The 22,377-nt window shown below is 44.4% G+C and overlaps 1 protein-coding gene across 6 annotated transcripts in view; it reads right to left on the reverse strand.

Annotated features, from left to right (window-relative positions):
* LOC147900082 (centromere protein X) overlaps positions 1-21,511 on the reverse strand; it is a 39,122-nt gene extending 17,611 nt beyond the window's left edge. For 5 of the 6 annotated variants that reach the window (XM_087377425.1, XM_087377423.1, XM_087377426.1 and 2 more), the window contains exons 1-3: positions 21,212-21,511; positions 20,041-20,109; positions 19,817-19,870 (exon numbers count right to left, since the gene is read on the reverse strand). In XM_087377425.1, the coding sequence (XP_087233551.1) occupies positions 19,817-19,849 (33 nt within the window). In that variant the 5' untranslated portion in view covers positions 19,850-19,870; positions 20,041-20,109; positions 21,212-21,511. Of the gene's footprint in view, positions 1-19,816; positions 19,871-20,040; positions 20,110-20,577; positions 20,719-21,211 lie in introns of all 6 variants that reach the window. The other variant, XM_087377422.1, reaches the window with a different exon arrangement.
* Positions 21,512-22,377: the final 866 nt, after the last annotated feature.

Here is a 22,377-nt window from a genome sequence, read left to right on the forward strand (position 1 = left end):
AAACTTCAACATGAGGTTCTTAAAGCCTTGGATAAGGTGAATGCAGAGAAAAAGGTTAAGTGGGCATTGATGGACACCACACAACCTATGCCTGCCCAAGGGAAAATGGGTGTATCAGTACAACCAACAGAGAACAAAGTCCAACCTCAATGTGCAAATCCAGCAGTGATTGAGGTGGAACCAAAGGAAGATCAAGCTGTCAGTAAAGGGAGCTTAGTACAACTTGAGGTATCTGATAGGCCAGACGAAAGCCAAAAAGTAGACATTCTGAAAAAGAAAGGGGCTTGCAGACAGGCTCAGCAGAGGATTGGCGTGCTTAAGGAATCAGAAAAGGAGGCTCCAGGGGAACAAGAAGAATTGTTTCACAGCCTGCTCAAGGTGAAGATTAATATCACAATGGATCAGCTTCTCAATCCGGTACCAGAATTCAAAATGCAGTTGTTGGCTAAGTTGTCAGTTGACATGGGGAGCCTAACGGCGGATAAGGCGAAAAAAGAAGAGGGAGAGTCTTTTGAAGTTGACCCAGCTGTGAATGCAACACAGATAGAGGATGTGGATTATACTGTACCACTTATTCAAGTGGAATATAAGTCACAGATGATACCAGAAGTCCTGCTAGATGGTGGGTCAAGGGTGGACATCTTGTATGAAGACCTTTATAGGAAATTCTGCCTCAATGAATTAGAACCAGCCCCTTTTCAGGTGAAGATGGCGGACCAAAGAAGGGTCCAGCCTCCAAGAATTCTGCAGAATCAACAGATTGGAGTTTGCAGATTGATGTTTATGGTCAATTTTGTGGTCCTAAGATTGGAGGGAGATGAGCAATCTTATTCGATGCTGCTTGGCAGGCCGTGGTTTCGGGTAGCCAAGATCAAGCAGGATTGGGGGACTGATAGGGTGACTATCAAAAAAGGAAAGAAGAAATTCAAGATGGCAATGGTTCCATCAAGAAATGTACCGAAAAGGGTTCAGCCCTTGGCAGCTGAAGGCATTAACATGGTGGCTGCAGTGGAGGAATGGTTTTTGAAAAGAAATCCATCTCTTGTGCCAATTTTTGAAGTGTATGTGCTGAGTATTCTTGATCAGTACAAGAATCTTTTAAGGTGCAGTTTTCTAGCAATGGAGATGTCTGCAGTTCCGATCTCGGATAGTCTCAGTCCGAAGGAAGCCCAAGAAGAAGGCAAAGAAAAGAAGACAGATGGAGTTTATGCAGACCAGTGGGATGTTGATGAGAAGGAAGAAGTTTATGTTAAAATCGACATTCAAGCAATCATTGAAGCCGAAACAGCATTTGAGGATCACTTAAGAAAGTGTGCGAGAGTCCAAGAGGATGATTTAACTAAGATGAACCTTGGAACAGAACAAGATCCAACGTTGATACATGTTAGTTCTTTGTTAGATGCAACTTTTTCTGAAGCTTTGCATAAATTGTTATTGGAATTCAAGGATGTGTTTGCTTGGCATTACGCGGACATGAAAGGAGTTGATCCATCTTTCTGCCAACATAGAAAGAAAGAAAGAAAGAAATTTTATTAGAGTCTTCGGAAGACCGATGAGTCTATGAGACTGAAAGAAAACCTGATACAAATCACAATAAGGGTGGAGCTACTGAAACGAGCATCATCACTCATGCTGAATCCTAAGTCTGATCATACATAATCGAATACATCTAGATGTAACAATGAAAAGAAAAGGACTGGAGCGGAGCAGAATCCTCCGTATGTCATGTCACCCTGGCTGGTGCATAGCCAGTGATGGGACGCTGGCACTCGCCAAGGGGTGTTGTGTGTCTTGGTCTCCTGGACGAGGCTCGACGCAAGACCAGAGCCACCGTGACTCCCGTGGGACGTATCCCGAGTCTAGAGTGATCTGTGTGTCCCCTCGATGTCTTGTGTGTCGTGTTGCGATCGTCGGGTCGAGGTCTCTGTCACGGCTGCGGCTAGAGAGTGGACGATCAATGTCACTCGATGGGAAGAACTCTGTGATCTTGCTTTGAGAGGTGTTTGATGATGTGGCCAAGCCCCGTCACCTGAGTAAGTACTCTTTGTGTTGGACCCCCTCGTGAATGAAGGCCGCGAGGCATCTCTGATCTGGGTAGGCCAGGAATCTGGAAAGGAGCCCAGAGCCGTCTCTGAAGCGACAGTGGTAGCGACCTCAAATCTCGTAGTACACTAGGCATCTGAAAATAAAATGCTCCTCCGACTCAACCTCCTGACAGTCGCACAATATGCATAAGCGATGCTCCCTAGGAATCCCCTCTGCTCGGCCGCTCTCTATGCGGAGGCAGTGTGATGATACCCGAAACTGTCCGATGAAGATCCATAGTGAGTGAGGCATATGAAGCTCAATGTACCCCGGTGGTGTGATGAATCCCTCCTCCGAAATACGAAGACAATAATCTCTGTAGAAACTCAGCTTCACTGGTAGCTTCCTCGGCTCCAACCAGGTCCTAAAGGTGTGTAGCTGCAGGATATCCTCTCGAATGACCTGGTTGGTGTGTGGCCCAATCGGGATGGTGGGTGGGAGTACCAGAGGGGCATCTAAACTGTACTGAAAAGGAGGTATCCTATCGATGCACAACCCTAGTCTCACAAACCATCTGTGAGTCCGTGCATACCAGCATCGCTCGTCTCCCTCTACTGCCAACCTCGTGGAGGAATCGAGAGCCAACCATGGCAACCTCTGTCTCCCTAATGGGTGTAGATATGTGATGGTATGAAAGGCTGCATCTAGCTGGAGTGGAGAAGCACCAAACTCGGCCTGAATGATGTGATGTGGTACAGACGGTTTCCCTCGGATCATTTGTGAGAGCATGAGGATCTGCAGGTGCTCCACCCGTGTCCACTCTATCTTTGACATGTCAGGCCCCCAATAAGCGGTGCCATACATACCGGCTGGTCGAACCAAGGAGTCGAAGAGAAGAGCCTTGGTTTGAGGGTCCTGGAAGTGGGAGTGAAAGCATTGTCTCTCTAGCCGAGCCAGTGAGGCGTATCCCCTACTCAGTCTGGCCTGCATCGCTGGTCTCATCGTGAAGATCAAGCTGGAGAAGATGATCCCCAAGTAAGTGTATGAGGATACGATCTCAACTGGTGACCCACCGAAAGTAAAAGTAAACTGCTTCCATTGCATGCTTGCTCGAGAGGTGTTAAAGATCATGACCTTGGTCTTGTCAAGGTTGACCTCCAAATCATGGGATAAACAAAAAGCCTGCAGTGCATCCAGGTGTCACTAGAGCCCCTCGAGTGTGGACGACAAGAGTACCACATCATCTGCATAAAGAAGAATCCTGATGATGATCCCGACAGGTGAGCAACCGGTCCCTCCGAACGCCCCATGAAAGTCTCAAGCTCATCGATGTAGAGGCCAAACAGGGTCAGTGATAAGGGACAACCCTGTTTGACCCCTATGGTACTCAAGATCTCATCTGTCCAACCTGCGCCTGTCCGAGCTCGACCTGAGACTCTCTCATAAAGTGCCATGACTGCCCAGATGATCTCCTGATCAAATCCCAGTGTCTGTGGGCGTGTGATGAGACGAGCTCGAGGTACTGTGTCAAAGGCTTTGCGGAAATCCACAAAGTAACAATATACCCTCTCCTTCCGTGATCTGGCCTCCTCAATGACACTCCTGAGTGTGAGTATGTGATCCATAGTCCCATGGTCTCGCCTGAAACCGGCCTAACCCTCTGCTCTGAGCCCTCTCATCTCTGCGAACAAGCGGGCCTGCTCCTGGGTGTAATGTGTCAGCTCTGCCTGAGGGGCTCGGATGCTGTGTATCTCAGCCAATAGGGAGTCCCAAGCATTTGGTGGGGGCCTAAGATGTCCTAGTCCAGGTGGGAACTGGATCTCGAGAGGGGTTGGAATGAAGGTGGGTTGCTAAGGTTGTACTGAGGGTGGAGACAGCATGATCTGGGCGGGGGAGTGGTATGTAGGAGTAGTGAGGCCGGACGAGGTGATGAAGGGTGGCTGACTAAGAGGTAGAGGTGATACGAGGGGAAAGTACTGTGGAGCCGTGGCCGATGGGGCTAGTGGTGAGGTTACTGGAGAGGAGACCTATGATGATGATGCAGAAGAGGGGGAGGAGAGAGGTGGCGTGGATGATGAGGCGGATGATGGTGGTGAAACAGTGGTGGTAACCATAGAGGTCGAGGATGTCGTGAGCGGCATGGGCTTTGGGTGGGCCCCTTTCTTCTAGGCCGCAGTGCTGTCCACTGTCAAACCGCTCCTGTTGCTGCGTTTGTTGAAGTCCTTGTCACGGTTCCCCTTCCCCATCTCCACACATGCAAATTTGGACTGAAGGGTCTCCCGCCTAGTCTCCTGTCCTCATCCCCCTGTTCCCTTCATTATGGGGGAGGCAGCAGCGGGCAAAGAAGGCATGGCAGGAGGCAAAGAAGGGATTGCAGGAGGTCGGAGCTGTTGTTGCAAAAAAAAAAAAAAGGGATCGGAGCTGCGAGCGGGGGTTGGGTGGGGGGGTGGGTGGGGGGGGGTTGAGCGAGGGGTAGCGGGGGGGTAGCGGGGGGTAGCGGAGGGGTAGCGAGGGGGTAGCGAGGGGGTAGCAGCAAGGGGGTAGCGAAGGGATTCAGCGAGGGGTAGCAGAGGGGATTCGGCGAGGGGTAGGAATTCAAGAAGCTCTTCAAGGAACAATTCGCTCCAAAGCAGTTTCAAGATGTTGTCCCAGTGGTTCAACAAAGATATAGAATGAATCCAAACTATGCTCAGAGGGTGAAGGAGGAAATTGATAAGCTACTCAAGGTGGGATTCATTTATCTAGTTGATAAGGTAACTTGGCTTTCACCTATAGTCATAATACCTAAGAAGAATGGTAAGCTGAGAGTATGTGTTGATTACAGAAAATTAAATGCAGCAACAATAACTGACCCTTTTCCATTACCTTTTTGTGACACAATGCTTGATGCTGTAGCTGGTCATGAAATGTATAGTTTCTTGGATGGTTTTAGCAGCTACAATCAGATAAGGCAGGCTCCGGAGGACAGAGAGAAGACAGCTTTCATCACAGAGTGAGGAGTTTTTGCCAGTAATGTTATGACTTTTGGTCTTAAGAATGCACCTCCCACATTTCAGAAATGGATCCAGGAAGTCTTTGCTCCTTACTTGACTACTTTCATCAGAGTTTTTCTGGATTATTTTTCTGTGTTAGGAAAAAAGAATGAGCATTTGCAGCATCTGAGACTATGTCTGGAGAGATTTAGAATTGCACGACTGAGTTTAAACCCAGAGAAATATGCATTCTCTGTAAAAAGGGGTGTCTTACTGGAACATATAATTTCAGAAGAAGGAATGACCATAGACCCACGAAAAGTGGAAGTCATTCAGAACACCCCTACATCTAGAATCTTAAAGCAGTTGTCACGCTTTGTTGGACAAATCAAGTGGCATAGCAGATCTTTACAGTATCTATCTCATGTTTGTGTACCTCTGACAAAGCTTACCAAGAAGGGGGAATTGTTTGCATGGGCAGAACCACAACAGAAGACTTTCATTCTATTAAAGAAAATGTTAGTGGTAGCACTCATCCTCAAACCACCTAACTGGAAGTTGCCATTTCATATTTTTGTGGATGCTTCAGATGTGGCTATTGGAGTAGTGTTGATGTAACAATTTGTTAAAGGTTGGTTTCAGCCTATATACTATGCAAGCAGGAGAATGACAAAAGCAGAACAAAATTATAGTGCGACTCAAAGGGAAGCATTAGGGATGGTGTATGCTCTCCAAAAATTTCAACATTATTTGTTGGGAAATAAAGTGGTACTACATGTGGATCATCACGCACTTATTTATTTGGTAAATAAACCACAATTGTCTGGCCGACTAGCTAGGTGGATACTTTTGCTTCAGGAATATGATTATGACATTGTGCATACACCAGGAAAACGGCATGTTGTTGCAGATTATTTAAGCAGATTGCTGAGTGGTGAAGAACCTGTGGGGATACAAGATGATCTACCTGATGCTCATTTATTTTTTGTCAGTACGTAGGAAGGGCACAATTGGTACGATCGGATGTTGCTGTTTTTGATAGATGGGGTGGTACCTCGGTCATTATCCTGAGATCAGAGGAAGAAATTTGTACTATAGAGTAAACCATTTCTAGTCATAGATGGGGTGTTGTACAGGAGAGGCATTGATCAGGTGATCCGAAGGTGTGTCCCCGATTATGAGAGAAAAGCTGTGTTGATGGAAGCACATGCTGGAAGTTTGGGAGGGCACTAGGGCACTATTCGAGGGACATCACTAGCAAAATGTATGGGAATGCAATTCCGAAACCAGTCAATGGGTATCGGTTGAAACCATATCATGCTCCAACACTTTATGTGGAGGTTGTAGTAGAGGTTTTGGTAGTGCAGTGCATGGTGGCAAAGTTGTGTTCAATGGCTGCTTGCAGGTTCAAAGATCCGAAATTCCGAAGCGATGCGAGATCCGAATGCGAAACTGTGGTTCGAGATCCGAAATTCCGAAGTGATGCGAGATCCGAATGCGGAGCGGTGGTTCCGAAGTTCCGAACTTCTGAATCCGTTAGTAGTACTAGCCATACTAATGGCGACGTTTCACGCATGTCAACGATGATTCTTCATGCCCAAGGTAGGAAGCTGATGCGATATTCGGCATGGTCAGTTTGTCTAGTTCAATTACGATCGGTAACATCTCATAATTATAAAAATTCTCTTCAGTTTGAATTGACGTGTGTGAGGTTTAGCTATTTTTATCCTTGCCAGAATCAGTTTGCTCTAACTTCTGTTCGAAGTTGTGTTCAAGCCAGTATTTTTTGGAGGATGTCCTTTGTGAATGTGGATATTCATAACGACGAAGAACTCCCGAGGTCGTGTCCAGAGCTTGATCTGCTATCGGCTGCGGCAAGTGAACAAATGGTCCCAAAATCGAAAGTAGCACCTGTGCGATGCAGTAAGAGGGTGAAAATGGAGGAGAAGCTGCCAGAGGAGGATTTGCTAGATGTTTCAGAAGATTTAGAAACAGAGTCGGATGAACCGCCGAAGAAGCAAACGTTGAAGAAGCAGCAGATACTTGAGAGTCCGCCGTTTTTTCAGCAATCCAAGGCACCTGAAGATATAGCACCAGGACCAAGCAATCAAAGTAGCGGTCGGGTCGAGCTGAAGAAAGATTTTCAAGAGGAGTTGGTACGACCAGAAGAAATACTTCAAGCTTTAAAGTAGTTAATGATTTGACTGGTGGAAACTCGGATACACTGAGGTTCAACCACCATTCGGAGGATCTATTCAATGAAGTACAAAAGAAAGAGGAGGATATGACCACTATTGATTCAAAGAAACAGATACAGGATGAACAAGAACCGTTTGAAGATCGAGTAGAAGATTAGTATGAAGAGCAATTTGTGGGAGTTCAGCATGAAGATTATGATGTGGATCATGAATTAATTCCAACTAGTTCGGTATCAATAGACCATTGTACTGGATCCACTACAGCGGATAAATGAGTGGGTTCGAGTCTCAATAATTTTGTGGCACAAAACTGATTGTTCCACCGGGCGTGCCAATGTGGGCGAGTGTAGCCTAAACATATTTAAGAACTATTTATCTTTAACAATGATATAGGATATATAGAAAAACCTTAATGGGAGTTAGTTGTGCAACCGCTAATGAGGCGCGTCTGCAAGTTAGCAAGCAACTACCATATGTAGTGAGTTAGTCGTTCGACTCATAAATCTGTCACGCAGTATTCCGAATGCGGATATGGTGTTGTTGATCGGACTCTGTTTTACCTAGTTCTATGCCTTCTTTATATGCTGTTGTTACAGAAGTATTTGCAATATAAGAAATATGTAGTTGTTCACTTCAATTGATCATCTCTATTGTATTCAATCTTGAGTTAGCGTGTTCTCTTTCGGAAGCTCTGAATGCATTCATGAAGATACCGTATATTTACTAATGCGTAGATTTTGGGATCTAATCTCTACCTGTTACAATGTACTTTGTGCTTTCATTTCCACTATTCTAGTTCACATGACAGCCTTCAGCTCCTAGCTTCGTTTCTTGTGCTTGCTTCCACACTCCACGCACCTACAGTTCCCGAGGTCTGTAGGAGCCCAGCAGGAGACGGAATCAGCAGAAGGATAAGGTGCACAGATTGCCGCTATTTGGCAGGGTTTTTGGGGCAGATCTAGGCCCCTAACAGCATGGTCCATTGCCTGGATGCCACATGTCCAAGCGGGCCAGCAAGACCTTGCAAATGAGGGCTGAGAAAGGCATTTATAGAGCTCCCCCCCCTAGTCGGCTGGTAGGGGGGAATCCAGTCGGCCCAGCAAGGGCTGGCTGGTTGGTTCTTTAAAGGGGGATCAGCCCCTATAAAAGGAGGGCTTTGGGCCTCCATAAGGCATCACCTGGAGCAGCCTTCAGAGAGCAAATAAGAGCAGCAGGAGACCCTCACTCGGGCCTATATTCAGGAGGTGAAAGGGGGACAAAGGTGTTGCAGACTAAGTTTTAAGTGCTTCCCACCTAGGCTGACTACCCGGGCAGTAAGGCGAAGGGATCACTCAACAGAGAGTTTGCATAAGCTCAGAGGAGCACACCGGCTTAGATATCTAGAGGTGCCAGGCAGAAAGTAGGAGAACTTTTGGTAAGATCATAGGACCACGGTTTGGTGGGACTCCGCATCGCTTTCGTATCACGTTCGGTTTGGGACAGGCAGAAATATATCACTATGGCTTCTATATTTGTCTCGGATGCACTGTCTATTTATTGGCTTGCACACACATCCATGGTTGTGAAGTACACACAAGTTAAGAATTGATTCCGTAGTGAAACACCTCCGCATGTAATTCCTAGGCCCATCTATCAGCCTTTCGCTGTGGGATATCCTCTGGGGGGATTTTCATTTCTAACATGGTATCAGAGCCCTGACAGAAGTTCACAGGAAGTGGAACTTGAAGGCAAGGACCTTGCTCAAGGACGACCTTGATTCATTGCTCGAGGAAATTAACTTCGACGTATGAAGGATTGTACCCAGGCAAGAGGGAAAATGAAGGTTCGGAGCCACTTAGTGTTGAGGGAGTCATGGGAGATTGCAAACGAGAGAGAGCTGACGCTTCAACCCACCGTGACTACCCCAGCTACATCGACGACAGTAGCAGTGCTAACACCAGCAGACCCTGTTATGTGAGAGCATGCAGATCTGTGATGCAAAAACCTTGGATATCATTGTGGGAACCACGGCGGATGCGGTGCTTCCTCACATACAGATGGCAAACACTTCTTTCAAGGCTTGGACAACATTGAGGGCATGTATGACAAGGCGAGGATCTTCGACCTTGAGATAGAGCTATATGGCATGAACATGGATGAAGGTGCATCAGAATAGGAACACATCACCAAGATGAAGGTGGTACGGGATCAGCTAGCGGTAGTTGGTCAAAGGATGGAGCTCGACCACAGGATGACAAGGCTGCTGCTACTGGGAATGCTCCCCCATAGCTACAGCCGTTTTGTTACTATGATGATTGCAAGGCAAAGGGCGGCACCAATGACTTTCGAGGAGCTGGTTCCATTGTTGCTGCAACAAGAAGCTCAGAAAAAGAAGTATGATGGAATGGATGATAAAGCCCTAGTAGCTCACAGCAGGAGCAAAGACAAGGGCAAGGGTAAGCCAAGCAAAGGCAAGCCCAAGAAGGACAAATCTGACGACGGAGCGATCTCTTCAGATCAAGAGAACAAGAAGAAGAGAAAGAAGGAAAAGACATGCTTCTATTGTGATAGCCAGGGCATTTTGTGAAGGACTGCAGAAGGAAAAAGGCTGATTGGAAGAAGATGGGGATTGGTCACCCCCCCACCTGTACGCCGCCAAATGAGGAGTGCCTTGGGGGGGTGAACCATAGGATAATCGATATGGTCATGGGGCTGCCACATGGGCTGCCATGTGAGCAGCGGAGAAAGGGAAGTAGCTGGCAGAGAGAAGCCACCATGGAGGGCAGCAGATCTGAGACAGGAGATGTCCAAAGGCTGTCCATACTTGGAAGGGACAGAACTGTGCAGGATTTCCAGCAAACAAGGGCTGCATGGAGAGGGCAATGACTCAGCAGATGACGACATCTGCAATACGGACAGGTGTATGGACTGTTTGAAGCCCAGCAGGAGGCGGAACCAGCAAAAGGATAAGGCGCACAGATTGCAGCTGTTTGGCAGGGTTTTGGGGCAGCATATGGGCAGATCTAGGCCCCTAACAGTCTGGGCCATAGGAGCAGCAGGAGACCCTTACTTGGGCCTATATTCAGGAGGTGAAGGAGGGACAAAGGTGCTGCATACTAAGCTTGAAGTGCTGCCCACCTAGGCTGACTACCCGGGCAGTAAGGTGGAGGGATCACTGGACAGAGAGTCTACATAAGCTTAGTAAAGCACACAGGATCAATCTAGAGGTGCCATGCAAATAGTAGGACAACTTTTGGTAAGATCAAAGAACCATAGTTTGGTGGGACTCCGCATCTCTTTTTGTATTGTGTCCGGTTTTAAACAGATGGCAATATATCATTGTGGCTTCTTGGATGCACTGTCTATTTCCTGGCTTGCACACACATCTATGATTGTGAAGTACACAGAAGTTAAGGAGTTTGATTCCATAGTGAAACACTTCCGTGTGTAATTCCTGGTCCCATCGATCAGTCTTCTGCTACGGAATACCCTCTGGTGGGATTTTCATTTCTAACACAAAGCCCATCCTTTCCAATGACCAAGGCTACAAAATCCCAATGGATTGTATCAAAAGGCAGTTCAATATCAATTTGCATTACAAGCACATCCTAGTTTGCATATTTAGCATACTCAATACCCATATAAGCATTTGCAAGTTATGTATGATTTGCCGGCGAGCATATTGCTCTGGATGCAAACCCTAAAACAAACCATCTGAATAGGCAGTTGACAATCATTTTGGCTACCAATATGTAGATAAGATGCATGAGTGTGATCAGGCGCCAGTCTGATAAAAGTTCATGCAACTGCTTCTTAGGCTGCAAATGTAGCAAGCCTTCCTTCCATCATGAAGGGATAGCCAGAAACCCAAAGACCGATTTTTTTTTTCAGGAAAAGGTAAATTCTATTAATGGTTGAAAAACCATACATGTAAGAAGCAATGGAACAGGGGTGGAGTGTGGGAAGCCAACAACAAGCTGGAGAAAAACGTAGAACTGCTCAAATGGATAAGGAGAAAATACAAGGGGGTGGCCAATATGGCCCCCAAGTCAACCATATGGTTGACTGGTGAAGTCAACTCTATGAGTTAACCTAACCTACAAGGCACATACCAGGGCTAAGTGCTAACAAACCCCCCTCCATGGTATGGCTGAAGTATCCTGGAAACATCCCACGAATACCTGGAAACTACATCATGGTTGCACATATTCATCACAGAGGGATATAGCAACCTATGATATGTACAGAGTGATCCCTCACATAATAAAAGGAGCCAAGTGTAAAGCATGTCAAAATGCCTCAAACTTAGGCTAGGGTAAAGCTTTCGTGAAAAGATCTTCCAAGTTGTCCTTCGTGGGAACATAGGACAAGTGGATGTCTCCACCAGACAGTCGCTCTCAAACATAGTGGTAGTGGACCTCAATATGCTTTGTGCGTGCATGAAACACTGGGTTTCTAGCAACCACCAAAGCACTTTGGCTGTCGATGGCTGCTTCTTGCTGAACCAAGAGATACATGAAGCTCCAATCATAAAAATAGTTGCCGTTGTGTGACACCGTAACATCCTGCCCAATCGTTGTCCGTAAATGCATGCAAAATAAGTGGGGCCCCTGAACCATAGAGTAAACCCAAATGCTACATGGCCTTCAAGTATCGAAAGACCCGCTTCAATGCTTGCCAATGCTGCGTACTAGGCTTGTGCATGTACCTGCTCAATTGGGAAATGGCATACTGAAAATCAGGCCAGGTATGACAAAGTTATATAAGGCAACCAACGGCCTGTTGATAAAGGGATGCATCAAATGGTAGACTTCCATCTTCGGAGGAGAAACGAAAGCCAAGCTCCAATGGAGTAGAAACTGGCTTGCAATCCTCAAACTAGAAGCAATCAAGGAGCTGTCCAATATACTTGGACTGACTCATCATTATACCCCCCTCAACATATGCAAATTGTATGCCCAAATAATAATGCAACCGGCCCATATCTGTCATGGCAAAAGACTGCTGTAAATCAGCCTTGAAATCTGCAATTGTTTCCATATCTCGCCCAGTCATAAGCATGTCATCCACATATAAAATCAGAATTAAAAATTCTGATGCACACTTTCGGACATAAAGAGTAGCCTTGGTTGGGCTGTTCTAAAAGCCACACGCTGTCAATAATGCATGTATCTTCGCATACCATGCCCGGGGTGCCTGCTTCAATCTATAGAGGGCTTTTCTAAGCCGGCAAACCATATTTTCAGAACCCAATTGTTCAAAACCAGGTGGCTGTGTGACATAGACCTCTTCCTGAAGATCACCCATGAAGGAAGGTGGTCTTGATGTCCAGTTGATGAACGTCCCAATGCCGATGAGATGCCATAGCGATAACACACCTGAGAGTAGTGATGCGTAATGTGGGAGCAAAGGTCTCCTCAAAGTCAATGCCGTGCTGCTGTGCATAGCCCTTTGCAACCAAGCGGGCTTTGAGGCGGTCAACACTGCCATCAGCTTTCCTTTTCACCTTGTAGACCCACTTTGTGCTTATGAAACGCTTGCTTGCTGGCAAGTCACACAACTCCCAAGTGTTGTTGGCATGAATGGATTCAAGTTCAGCTTTCATGGCATCCATCCATTCCTTGCTATCAAAGGCATCCTCGTGACATAAAGGTTCCTTATTGCAAGCAGTAGCAACCAAAAATATACCCAAATAGTTGCCATGCATCTGTTTATGTGCACCTCTAGTGCAGGTTGGCAAAGGCTCAGCTTATTAGATGTCCCCAAGTGTGTCCAAAAGCCATCTTGGGACTTATTTTTGCTGTCTAATGACAGCACTCTCCTGTGCAACTGACTGCTCAATAGCATGGTCATCAACTGAAGACATGTCAGGCTGAGCAGGAGCTACAGGTTGAGGATGGGCACTGCTAGAAGTGTATGGCACAACACTCTGCACTCGCTGCTCTGTACCTATGGGCGACTGAGAAAGAGGAAATAATGTATCAAAGACATATGAGGCATCAACAGTCGCCTGTCTTTTGCATTCCAGCCAAGGTAAAGGCACATTTTCAGCGAATATAACATCCCTACTGACAATGACCTTGCCCATGCTGGGCTGATACAACATGTATCCCTTGCTCTCTATGCTGTAACCAATGAATATGCATTTTACAGCTTTGTCTTCAAGCTTATGCCTCAGCTTAGATGGCACATGAGCATAAGCCAATGACCCGAGCACCCGCATATGAGAAATTTCAGGTTTGTGGCCGTGCCATGCCTCGTAAGGTGTGATAGTCTTCAATGCCTTTGTGGGTACCCGATTGAGCACATAGTTGGAGCACATGACAGCATCCAACCAAAGCTTATTTGGCTGCATGCACCAGCTCATTTCCATCTCTGGCCGATTTTTCCTCTCTCCCAACCCATTCTGCTGCAGAGTATAAGGCACAATACATTGATGAATAATACCCCAAGCTGCCAAAAAATCAGAGAATTCATGGACCATATACTCCCTCCCCTTGGTCAGTGCGAAGACTAAGGAGCTTGTTCTCGGATTCATTTTCAGCCATGGCAAGCCAATGTCTGAAGCATGAGAACACATCAGATTTGGCCTTCATGCCATATATGCAAGTGAATCTGATGTAGTCATCCACAAAGGTACAAAAGTAAAGGTAGCCCCCAAGAGATGCTGTCCGCATCAGCCCGCACACATCACTATGCACAAGGTGAAGCTTCTTGCATGCACCAACTATCCCATCCTTTGGAAATGAGAAACGGGGCATTTTGCCCAACAAGCATCCCTCACAAACATGTTTAACCAGTGCATGCATGGATGGGAGAGCAACCACCATGTCCTGTGAATGCATTTTAACCAAGCTTCTGTAGTTGAGGTGACCCAACCTCGCATGCCATAAGTGGGAATTTGAAATTACAGATTCAGCCACCAAATTTGCCTCTATAGCAAGCTGTTTGTCATATACATCAAGATGATATAGACCAGAAGAAAGTGACCCAGTAAGTATTATGCTTTCATCGTACAGGTTGCCATACACGGCACATCGATAACCATCAAAGAGAACCCGAGAGCCATTCAAGGAGATGGCTGAAATGGAGATGAGGTTCTTGATACCTGGAACAAACAAAACGTCCATGAGTGTGACCGTATCACCTGAAACTGAAGTGACCTCGACCTAGCCAATCCCTTTCATGGGATATCATGCATTGTTGGTACATGTTACTGTGCCACCATGTTGAGCAGCCCCCAATGTCTGAAAGAGTGATCTGCAAGAAGTGATGTGCTTGGAAGCACCACTGTTGAAGCACCAATCTGACTTGAATCTAAGACAGACAAAGCTGTAGCATGCTTATCTGGATGGTATTGGCATGTCATCGTGAAAGCCCACTCATGGTGAGCAATGTTTGTTGCCTCACGACCATGATCTGGGGCAGCAGCACTAGCAGTGACAGCAAGTCCCTTTTACTGTTTTTTCTTTTCAGAAGCGATGCACTGGTGACATTTAGAAATGTGGTGGAGCTTGTAGGCAGCCATAGCGAGAACATGGATGAAAACCCTAGAATGTAGATCAAGATGGGTCCAGATTGAAACAAAATGTCATAGCGGAGGAGTTTTATGGTCAGTTTCAGCTATTGTACCACGCAAATCCCATATCTTCCCTTAAATTAAAAAATCAATTCATCAATGGAAAAGGGAGGCTAGTATATGTGAAAATAGGGGTTAGTTGCTTAAGGTTGATTTTAATTGTTTTTAGTTTTTGACGTGCTTTCCTAATAACACTTTTTGCATATTGGTTTTTAAGCCTTCTTGTTTTTTGGCCCTACAAGGGTCCTAAGGGATGAGTTGGTTAGTGAGTTGCTAATCCTCGGAAGGCGGGCTGTTGTATGCAACGGCCACAGCTCGTGTGCTGTGGCGACGAACTCACCCTTCACCGAATGAAAGCGCAAAGGGGGGCCGCGAGCTCTACTCGCCCCCATGTAGAGGGTCACGCATGGCACGCGGCTCTTCCAAGCTCATAGAACTAGACATGGCTCCCATGCTAACTCAGAGGCAAGTGAGCATGGCTCAAAGGCTAGTGAGCATGGTATAGACTCAGGGGTTCACCTAGCATGGCTCAGAGGCTCATCATGCATGGATGCATGACCAACTCAGAGGTCTAGGAGACCAATGCATCAAATCCTGGAACTCACATGCCAGGCTTGATAAATAGACCTATCAAAGCTAATATATGGCTCCCACAGTACATCCCCCTCCTGGCTCCAGGGCTAATGAGGGACATGGAGCCACACATGACAAATACAAAATCAATACATCATTTTTGGAGGACTATCCGTATCCAATGGCTTGGATTGATGATTTGCTAAACGCATTACATGAAGCCATAATTTTCAACAAGATAGATCTTAAGAGTGGCTTCCATCAAATCTAGATTAGAGCCAAGGATGTATATTAGACTGCTTCTAGAGGCAAGTTTGGACATTACGAGTTTTGGGTAATTCCATTTGAGCTTACCAATGCTCCTACATTGTTCATCATGCTTATAAATGATTTACTACGCCCCATATATCGGGAAGCTCGTAGTACATTTTATTGATGATATTCTTGTTTACAGCAAAAGTATTGTTGACCATCATGAACACTTGAGAAAAGTGTTCGATACTTTGAGGAAAGCCATCCTTTATGTGAATAGAAATAAAACCATGTTATGCATGGTAAAACTTGAGGATTTGGGAATCACTATTACTCGTGATGGATGGAAATGGATCCGAAGAAAGTTGCAGGAATATTAGTGTGGCCACCAATTCCTCAGAATATGGATTATTCTTAGAATTTGTCCAATTGTATCGAAGAGGCATATCAAAGGATAGTGTCGCCTTTGACTGAGCTGAGCTTAAAAAAGATACCTTTCATGTGGGGACATAATCCAAAAAAGAGTTTTAACGCCATAAAGAAGACAGTGGCCTCTGGTCCGGTGTTAAAAATTGTTGATCCTCAGAAACCATCTTTCCTAGAAACTGATGCAAGTGGCATTGTGGTAGGGGTGGTTCTTCCCTAAGAGGAAAGGCCAGTAGCCTTTGAAAGCAAGAAGCTTTCTCCCTCTCACCAAAATTAGCCAACTCATGAACTAGAGTTGTACATTGTTATTCATGCTTTGAAAGCATGGAGGCATTATTTGTATAATTCAAAGTTTTACGTGGATGTGAACCACAATACTCTTGAAGTATTTTGTAAACAACCTGACTTGAGTGGCCACCAAGCTAGATGAGCAGAGCTCATGCATGAGTTTAATATGAAGATTCGTTACCGAAGAGGGAAGGAGAACAAGGTTGTTGATGCGTTGTCACGCATTATGCACAATATGAGTTTCATGGTATTATAGAGTACTCTAATGACCGAGATTAGGGAAACTTAGAAAGTGGACGAGTTTGTCCAAAGCCTTTGGCCTAAGGCTCGTGTGATTTAACCAAGAAAAGGCCAAACTTAAGATATACCATAGCAGATAGTATGTTAAAACGTAATGGCAAGGTAGTTATAACTAGTTAGAATGATCTCAGGAAGAGAGTCATTTAGTATTGCCATGATAGGCCATGTGCGGGATATCCAGGTATCAAGAAGACACATGATCTCGTAAAGTGAGATTTCTTTTGGCCAAAGATGAAAAAGCATATTCATGAATATGTGACGCAATGTTTCTGGTGTCAAGTAAGGCAAAGCAAGAGAAGCCACCTGGCCTTCTACAGCCCTTGGAGATACAATCAGGTAGATGGGAGAGTATTTCCATGGATTTTATAGTTGATCTGCCTACAACACAAGGTGGATATGATTCTATCCTCGTAGTGGTTGATTGTCTTACCAAGATGGCTCACTTCATTCTGATTGGGGAGTCTATTAGTGCCCTACAAGTTGCAAGTTTGCTTATTAATCATATATTTTGTCTACATGGACTACCCAAATCCATAGTGTCAGATAAGGATGCTAGATTTACCAGTCATTTTCAAACTGCAATGTTTGAGACACTAAGGATTGAGTTGGGAATGAGTAGTGGGCATCATCTTGAAATGGATGGTTGGATGGAGAAAGTCGACCAAACTTTAGAGAATATGCTGAGAGCATATGTTTCATTGAGGCAACATAATGGAGCAAGTGGTTGCCATTGTCAGAGTTTGCCTACAATGATAGAAAGCATTCCCTTACATGAATGAGTCTGTTCAAGTTGAACAATGGCTATAGACCAACAAATCTAACCACCGTTGGAATACCTCAGCAAGTGCCAAGTGCCATGAAATATATTGTTCGGGTGGGGGAGATGCTAGCACTTGCGAGAGGTAACAACCGCATTTTCCAAAGAGACTTTGAGGAAAGAGAAAATGTTTTTCTCAGTGTTCTTTCACACTCCAACTTATGGACTGCAGTAGAGTGTGCTAAATTGTCACCCTGATATTGTCGAACGTGGTTAATTCTAAAAAGAACAGACAAGGTGGGCTTATAGATTAAAATTACCATAGGGTTGTAAGGTGCACCCAATGTTTCAAAACGTGTAATACGTTTAAAATGTTTTTTGCACCAGGTGACTCACTAATCAAGGGTATTGTTCTATTTCAAGAGATAATGCAAGGCAAAACCAACAAGAATCCTAGACCGAGGAACAATGCAAGTGTGCAATCAAAAGATACCTCCGCCAGTGTTGGTTGCATGGCATGGTTTACCTCTATCTGAGGCGATCTAAGAATCCCTGTACCAAATGCGGAAAGCATTCCTAGATTTCATCATCAAGGACGTTGATGCCTAAAGAGGAAAGAAATGTTATGATCAAGCCAAGATAACATGACCTCGGAAGGGTCAGTAGGTATTTTTCCTTTAGAGGACCAAACTTTTTATTTGTGTTTTATTGTAAAGGATCGAAAGGAATTACATGCCAAGGTCATCGGTGAGGATGAATGGAACAGACTAGATGTATGCACCAAACCAGAGTGAATAAAATGTACTCCAAGAGAGAGATAAATGGTGCATTAAACAGGATTGCGACATGTGGCAACTAGATGCATCTAAGGAGTTGTGGGCTCTGTATTAAGCATGCGGGAAACAAAAGTAAACGCATCATTTGAGCGTGTGCTCTTCAAAGGCTCAGTGGCTGTTGTTCGTATCATATGGCATCTAGACAAGACTAAAAAGTGGTGGAGTAATGTGCTCTTACATATTTAAAAAAGTATTCTTCCTCTTAAGCAAAAGGTCTTTCTTTGGTGAAGTGTCGTGGGAGCATTGCCAATTGAGGTTTTCCTAGCCTGCAGGCACATTGCATCACCCAAATGTAGAAGATGCTCTCGAACACACAAAATGGTTCCCCACATGCTATGGTTTTGCCCTCTACTTGTCAATTCCTTCACGATCTCGCAACATGTTTATGCATCGAATTTTGCAGTCAAAGATATTGGGTCGAGTCTTCTTGCTATTTTCCATGGTTTCACCACCAGATTATACACCCTTCCTTACTTGGACAAGATTTTGGGCTCTCTGAACCTTCTATGTGGCCTGAAATCATCTTATTTCTCACGCTGCTGATTTCTCTTGTTTCGCTTACTAAAGGAGATCCCTTCCTCTGCTGTCCCAAGATTGCCATGATCTTGGAGAGCTCGTTTACAATCAGTTGGAGGTGTCCTATCACTTTTTCTGAGTTGTGTGTGTCTTCCACTGAGACTCACATCTTTGTACTTAAAACTTTTAGCTAATAAATAAAGCATTGCTTTCAACCCAAAAAAAAGTGTGTGTGGAGGGGGGTCAAATAGATACACAAGAACGATGCATCATGAGTCCAAAGGGATAAACATGTAGGCATGACATCACACACGCTAAGAGGATAGAGTTGGCACAAAAGCAATGCACCAATGTGGATGGTGCAGCTCAATGTACATGCAAGGGGATGTTGCAAGTTGACATGGGCATTGTAGAGAGAGTGCGCCAAGGTGTGGATAGTATGAGAAGTGCTGCATAGTAGAAAGGATCTAGGAGCCTCACTCCCAACCACAAGCTCATGAGCATTGGACATATTCCATCCCGAACATCTACTATGGTGAGAGCCTACATCCCACTTTAGGCTCTTGCCCAAAAGGTGACTTTGTACTGAGCTCTACTTAGTAGGCCATCCCAATAGCATCCAAACACACCTCTCTCTAGGGACACATACAATACTGACCCAAAAGAGCCTTCAACAGCTATAAATGGGATTAGAACCCCAACAACTTGTGGTCTCAACCATCAAGCATAAAGCCTACCATTGGTTAAATTCTAGTAGAATCATTTAGGCACTTTTAAGTGATAGGCAGGATGATGGCAAGGGAGTGGAGGAAGACAAGAGGGAGATAAAAAGGGGCACCTCAGAGGCAACAAGGGTGGTGGCCAAGGAGAGGCGACCTAAAGTTTATTTTATTTCAAATAGACCAGGTTTAAAATTGCCTTGAGACTACAAGTACAAGGTTATCACACATCACGAAATGTGCATTGTGTTTATTGTCTGAAGCAGTAAACTGGGAAAACCTTCAAGTGACATCATTTCAATCAGCTTTTAAAATTCTGGACTTGAAATAAAAAATGCGTATGCAAAACAGAAAAGCACCAAGTGAAATACTATATTGCACTATTTTATTCCTTACAGGATCTATGGAAGGGCCTAACAGTTCTTCCATTTTTATTAGACCTTCATGAAACTGCATTACAAGAAAAGGGAGGAAAAGACATTCAGCCAATGTAACAACTGTGATCAGCATAGCTATTTACAAGTTAAAAAATAAATCACCATAGCTTATAGCATCACTTTGTAAATTAACACAATGTGCATGTCGACAGGGATTTATAAACTTCAATTGACTGTACTAACATATCACTTTGGATCGTTGATGTCTTTTTGCCCAGCACAAAGCCTTGTGCGCATCAACCATTAATAGCCCTGCACATAGCCATTCCAAAAGAAAAAGCCATCAAATGAAGCTCGTATTGCAATTGTCAATATTGTAGTGGTATCAGATAAACCATAGCACTCAACATCAGCTTGATATCTCAACGTAGAGACCACGCATAGCAGTGATGTAGCAACAGATGGACCACATCTTATACTCTAAAATAATAATAACTTTACTTTGGAAAATCTATTTGTACACTCACCTCTCTCCTTTTCATAATTGCAAGACATTTGCACATGTGAAATTTAGGTACAGTGGAATCATAGAAGGCATCTAAGCTAGCAAAGAGGTCCTAGCTCCAATCAGGGGCTAAATTTAATATACATACTTGAAACAACACTCAACGCATCAAGTGGCTTACTCCAGGAAGACCAGCAGTTTCCGGTGGCTTAGTTTGCAATCAAGAATCTTGAAGCATTATAAATGCAAACCTAGGCAAAAGGGAGGAAATAAACCTTTAGTCAGCCTAGCAGTCGCCCACAAGTCTATAAGTTCGATAATCTTTATTGGAAGATACCAAAAGATAGGAACAACAAAGGTACATAAAGGGGTTGCAGCCCTCCATTGCCTACGATGTGAGAGTTGAAAATCGTTGCCTGCATAATTAACAATTTTGAAAGCCTCTACAGGAAGTCACCAAAAACATAAGAACTACAGCAGCAAATCAGCACTCTATTGCCTTGGGTGTGAGGGGCCAAAAACCCCAAGACATTGAGGAGTTCAGTACTGCCCAAGAGCTTTCATAATAGACTCTGAAGGTGCTAGATCTTTGACAAGTTTTTATGTATAACATTCCGATGTGAAATCATTTACAAGATCCATGCCAGCTCTAGAAGCTTGCTCTAGTAGGCTAAGACAGTCCATGTGGCATTGAGTATCTTTAAAAACTCTCATTAAGCCAAGGTCTTACTCTAATAGAAGACATCATTGAGGTGCATTGCATTAACCTTGCCTTCAATCATTTCGTTCCTGTGTTGTTGAAAATTGGAGAAACGGGCAAGATCACACCAACAAGCAATGGATACGATGAATGTATTGGACTCAATTTTACTACGGATCAAATCAATGCTCTAAATAAGGATAGCTCACCAATGTAAGAGCACTTCTCTCAGCGCAGGAAAGTAGCTGGGAGCTAATATAGGTAGAAGATCGTGACACACGACGAGCAGGCCGAAGGTGAACGCACAAGATCCAAGGGCTGGGCTGGTAGGGCTGAACTGTGAAAGTTTTAAGAATGAAGAGGAGGGAAACAAGTGCAGTTTGCTAGCAAGAAGAGAGCAATGAAGAGGTGCAAGGAGAGAGCAAGGAAGAATTGCCACGTGGCACCACCCTCTCGGTGTCACATTGCACTTGGTAAATATAGACGAGTTTCATCACCCATCTACGATGGGTTAGAGACCCGCTCCGTTCGGTCTCAAGGTAAGATCTTAAAATGTCAATGAACAAAAATTCAAGTTTCATATAACCCAATTTACTCAACAAATGCATTAGGGGAGCTCTATGTAGATCTATTGCATCCTTTTGAATTTGTCGTCTTTGCTCTATACTCAACAAACACAATTCAACTTATTAGGGGAGCTCTATGTAGATATATTCTATCCTTTTGAATTTGTTGTCTTTGCTCTGTACTCAACAAACACAATTCAACTTATTAGGGGAGCTCTCTCATAGCATACATACACGTGAGCATGTGTGCACATATGTAATACACAAATGTATATATATGTGCATATACATACATATATACATATGCATATAGCAAGTGCTCCCCCCCCCCCAAACACACACATAGAGATATATATATATATATGTATGTATATGGATATACATACATATGTATATACACACACACACATATATATATATATGTATATGTATGTATATGTATATATATATATATATATATATATATATATATATGTATATGTATGTATATGTATATACATATATATATGTATGTACATTCTCCTTTTATAGAGATTTTGTTACTCTCCTTCACCCATTTATAATTGCTGCCTGTAGATTCTTTTCCCCATCAATCACATAAGCCCGTATGTCACCATCCATGTCCTTTTTTGCTACTCTTGCCATGTGTCCCATCAAAAGATGCTCAAGACTCTTAAATATTGAGAAAGTCAAGAGTCTCCCCACATGGAGCCCATAGGGACCCTCTCTTTTCCATATGTCCACATCCTCCTCATTCCACATGGAAATTCTCGAACGATTCCTCTTGACTCCACACTCCTCCACATGGC

Source organism: Dipteris shenzhenensis, chromosome 7, assembly GCF_047967505.1.
Source record: "Dipteris shenzhenensis isolate YYH24624 ecotype China chromosome 7, Dip_SZ_1.0, whole genome shotgun sequence".
Classification (NCBI taxonomy): domain Eukaryota; kingdom Viridiplantae; phylum Streptophyta; class Polypodiopsida; order Gleicheniales; family Dipteridaceae; genus Dipteris; species Dipteris shenzhenensis.